This window comes from Plectropomus leopardus, unplaced genomic scaffold (genome assembly GCF_008729295.1).
Source record: "Plectropomus leopardus isolate mb unplaced genomic scaffold, YSFRI_Pleo_2.0 unplaced_scaffold3968, whole genome shotgun sequence".
NCBI classification, from domain to species: domain Eukaryota; kingdom Metazoa; phylum Chordata; class Actinopteri; order Perciformes; family Serranidae; genus Plectropomus; species Plectropomus leopardus.
Genome location: NW_024643438.1, coordinates 1 through 3,672, shown reverse-complemented (window position 1 = coordinate 3,672; position 3,672 = coordinate 1). Strand labels below are relative to the sequence as shown.

At 44.2% G+C, this 3,672-nt stretch overlaps 1 protein-coding gene across 1 annotated transcript; it reads left to right on the top strand.

Moving 5' to 3' along the window:
* The first annotated feature begins 321 nt into the window (after positions 1 to 321).
* On the top strand, positions 322 to 3,341 carry LOC121939007. Its single transcript, XM_042482157.1, has 2 exons — positions 322 to 452; positions 1,760 to 3,341. The coding sequence occupies exon 2, from the start codon at positions 2,346 to 2,348 to the stop codon at positions 3,339 to 3,341; it is 996 nt and encodes a 331-aa protein (XP_042338091.1). The 5' UTR covers positions 322 to 452; positions 1,760 to 2,345.
* The last annotated feature ends 331 nt before the right edge of the window (positions 3,342 to 3,672 follow it).

Sequence of the window (3,672 nt, the reverse complement as noted above, 5' to 3'; positions counted from 1 at the left end):
GTTTTTAGGTGAAACTCCTCACTCAGAGCACTTTTCAGTTCTGATCTGTGGTGTTTCTGCACCATCTGCTGGTTCACAACATGATGCACCTGTTTGATCCTTAAATAATAACACTCATGGTAAGTACAAAAAACAAGCACATGTATCCTTTCTTTGTACACATTTTATTTATTTACTTATCAGAATATTCTTTCATTTTCCATTAAAGCAGGAACCCTCCTGTCCTGATTGTTGAGAATGAACGTGACGTTGGAAAACTTGTGGAGTGTTTTGTGGTCTTCATGCGTCTCATCTGCTGGGACAAAAGTATTTTCTCTCTGTTGTCACCTAAACTTGTTTTTGTCCTCTTTTCTCCAGAGGACAGGTGTTGGACACGGAAATCACTGGAGAAGAGAGACGTCTGCAGTCCCACGTCAGAGCGAGGTGGTCAGTACAGATCAAGTCATAAACCAGTATGTGCTGTTCTCAGTATTTTACATGAGTAAAAGTACTCATACAACATTGAAAATATGCCACTAAAAGTAAAAGTCCATTTAAAATGTACTTCAGTAAAAGTAAGTATCAGTAGAATGAGGTTAACCTTTGAAATCTGAGCAAGTTGGTTTGATTTCTTGCAAAAACAGGAAGAAGGCAATGAGCAACAAAAATTTGTAAGAAATTAGTAAAAAAAAAAAAAAGAATACAAGAAAATTACTAGAAAATAAGGCAAAACAAAATCAAAAGCAAACATGAAATGGCTCAAAAGTTTTTTTCTCCTTTTTTAAATATATAATTATAGTAATTATAAATATAGCTTTCTGGACATTGGACATTTTTCCTTTTTTTCTTGTCATCTTTCACTATTTTTTTTTTTTTTTTTCAATTTGTAGGACATTTCTTGCCAAGTTGCTCACTGCCCCTTGCCCCCATGTATTTTTTTAAGAAATCAAGCCAATTAATGCTGTTTTCAGCTTTGTAACAATGCATTTTCCAGCTGATCCAGTAAGGATTTTAAAGAGTTCCTTGAGCTGAAGAAGAATTTTCTCACCACACATCCTTCAGTTTATCACAATCAGCAACAACACAAGTGGATATTTAAAGCTGTCAGATAAATGTTATTAGGTAAAAAGTGCTATTTCTCTGTGAGAGTTTTTGGAGAAAGCTTTACATGGAAATACTAAAAATGAATAAAATAAAATAGAAAATGCAAGTACCTTAAATTTATACTGAAGTACAGCACCCAAACACTAAATGTACTGTATTCTGACTTTGCACTTACATTCAGGCCAGCAGTCATAATAAGATTCAAACACTAAGTCTAAATCCAGTTTTTTCTTTTAGGAGATAACAGTGAAAAACCCCAAAACAAATCCTTTAATATTCTCTTTTAGTTTAAATGTTGCAGATCAGATTGCTGCAGCAGTGTTGGTGAAATACACAAACTTTGAGCTAGATGGTGCAAAAGACCTGTAAGTTGTGCTCTGTGGAGTAGTTTGAAGAAATTTTGATGAAATGGATGTTGTGGAGACAAAGATAACATTTCTTAATTGGAACTTACAACCTATATCTTAAACTTCTCAACAAACTGCAGAGAAATGCTGAGAAATTTCTGCTGCTTTATTTTAACTTTTAGCAACTAAATTAAAAAAAATGCATTATTGTACAAATACCATAAGCATGCAGTGAATAGAGAAAAGTTGTTCCATTTAAATAAAAAAAGGACACTTTTGATTGTGTAATTCATGATAATCACACACATTTCACTGTGTTGTTTTTACAGTTTATTATCAGATCAGAGCAGGTTTGACACATAACTCCCTCCTCCTCCTCCCTCCCACCCGCCTTCCCCCTCTTCCTCCTCCTCCTCCTCCTCTCGGGTCCTCCTCGCTCTCTCAGACGGACCTCTGCGTCTCCGCCGGCTGCACTTCACCTCGCTCTGCGGCGGCCTCCCAACGCTCCGGAGCGCAGAAGATTCATGGGACGGAGGTGGACCTTCAACGGCTGGGATTCACCACTTGCCCCCCTCCTCCTCCTCTTCCTCCTCCCTTAGTTGCGGCGCATCTGAACGGTCAGTCAAGTTTACCAACTTAGTTTTGGGGCTTTTATTCCGCTGTGGTGTCTTTGGTGATGCCTCCAGACTGGAGCCGCTCCGGGACGCACCCAAACCTGACAGGTGCGCCTCTTATACACAACCAAAGACTCTGTGAAAGCTGGCTGCGCGCAAAGATGAAGGAAAACTCACTTTTTGTGGCAGTTTAAAGTCACGATCTTGGCTTTTTTGGGGCTGATTATCAGAAACCAGATATGGATGGATCATTTTGGACCACGTATCAGTTTGATCTCGCGGGTTAGACAGAATTCACACGATGCTGCTTCCATTCTCGAGGTTGCTGTGTTTGTGGCTGTGCAGCGAGGCCGTCGCGACTCAGCTCCACGGGCCGAAAACAAAGACGACTTTCAGCCCTCATTATGAATCCGCCGCCGCTGACAGGAATGCGCACAGCCGGAGATGGCGCACAGTCATCGGGGAGGACAATGGGGAGACTAGCGGGGACACTGCGCAGGCCTCGTGGCTGGATACTGTAAACCCGTCACCCTCTGACCCGTTGGTGACACGGGTACACCAGGGCGCTGTGCGCAAAAGCGACGCGCAAAATGGAGCGCGGCGCATCAGACGCGTACCCGGGGACGAAGCTTTACGCACGGATATAAACAAGACTGATGGGCCGCGGAGTGGTGGGTGCACTCCGGGAGAAGTGCTAAAACAGACCACACATGGACCCACGTGTATCATCGAGAGGAACGGACACAAGCGGCGGGTGAGACGGAGCGCAAAACCCGGCAAAAGGAAGCGGAGCGAGACGCTGCAGGATGGAGCCGCCATGGCGCAGGAGCAAGAGGACCCCGGACCCCCTTTCGGACTCAACGGCAGTGACTATGAGGAGGAGTATTCGATGCCGGACTTCCCCGACGCCACGGCGCTTGTACCGGTGGATCCGCGAACCAGACGGAAGCAGGTGAAGAACCCGTTCTACCCGGTCACCGCGGAGTCGTACGGAGCGTACGCGGTCGTGCTCACCGCCGCCGTCATCTTCAGCGTGGGCATCATCGGGAACATGTCGGTCATGTGCATCGTGTGTCACAACTACTACATGAGGAGCATCTCCAACTCGCTGCTGGCCAACCTCGCGCTCTGGGATTTCGTCATCATCTTCTTCTGCCTGCCGCTCGTGGTGTTCCACGAGCTCACCAAGGACTGGCTGCTGGGAGAGTTCTCGTGCAGGATCATCCCCTACCTCGAGGTGAAGGGGGGAAGGGAAGGGTGTGGGGTTGATGCTGATGATGGTAGAGACCGGAAATGACTTACTGAGCTACATGTCAGGCGAGAGCAGGTCTGAAGATCATGTTAGACTCCTAAATACACAAATGACCAGTCTACACATTTGGATCATATTTAATATAAGTAGATCAGCTGCAGATCCTACTGCTGAAATATAGTATTAAAGGTGTGTGATATTCCCTCTGTTAACCCTTTGAAACCTGAGGCTTGATTTCTTTCAAAAACACAGGAAGAGGGCAATGAGCAAATAATAAGAAATGACCAAGAAATCTGCAATAAATTATTAGAAAAGTAAAAGAAAATTACCTGACGATTAGAAAAAAAGTAAGAGTAAGTACCAACCAACCAACCAA

Bases quoted from the DNA above. Each gene is read 5' to 3' on its own strand.
- LOC121939007 (XM_042482157.1), top strand. From the start codon at position 2,346: ATGCTGCTTCCATTCTCGAGGTTGCTGTGTTTGTGGCTGTGCAGCGAG.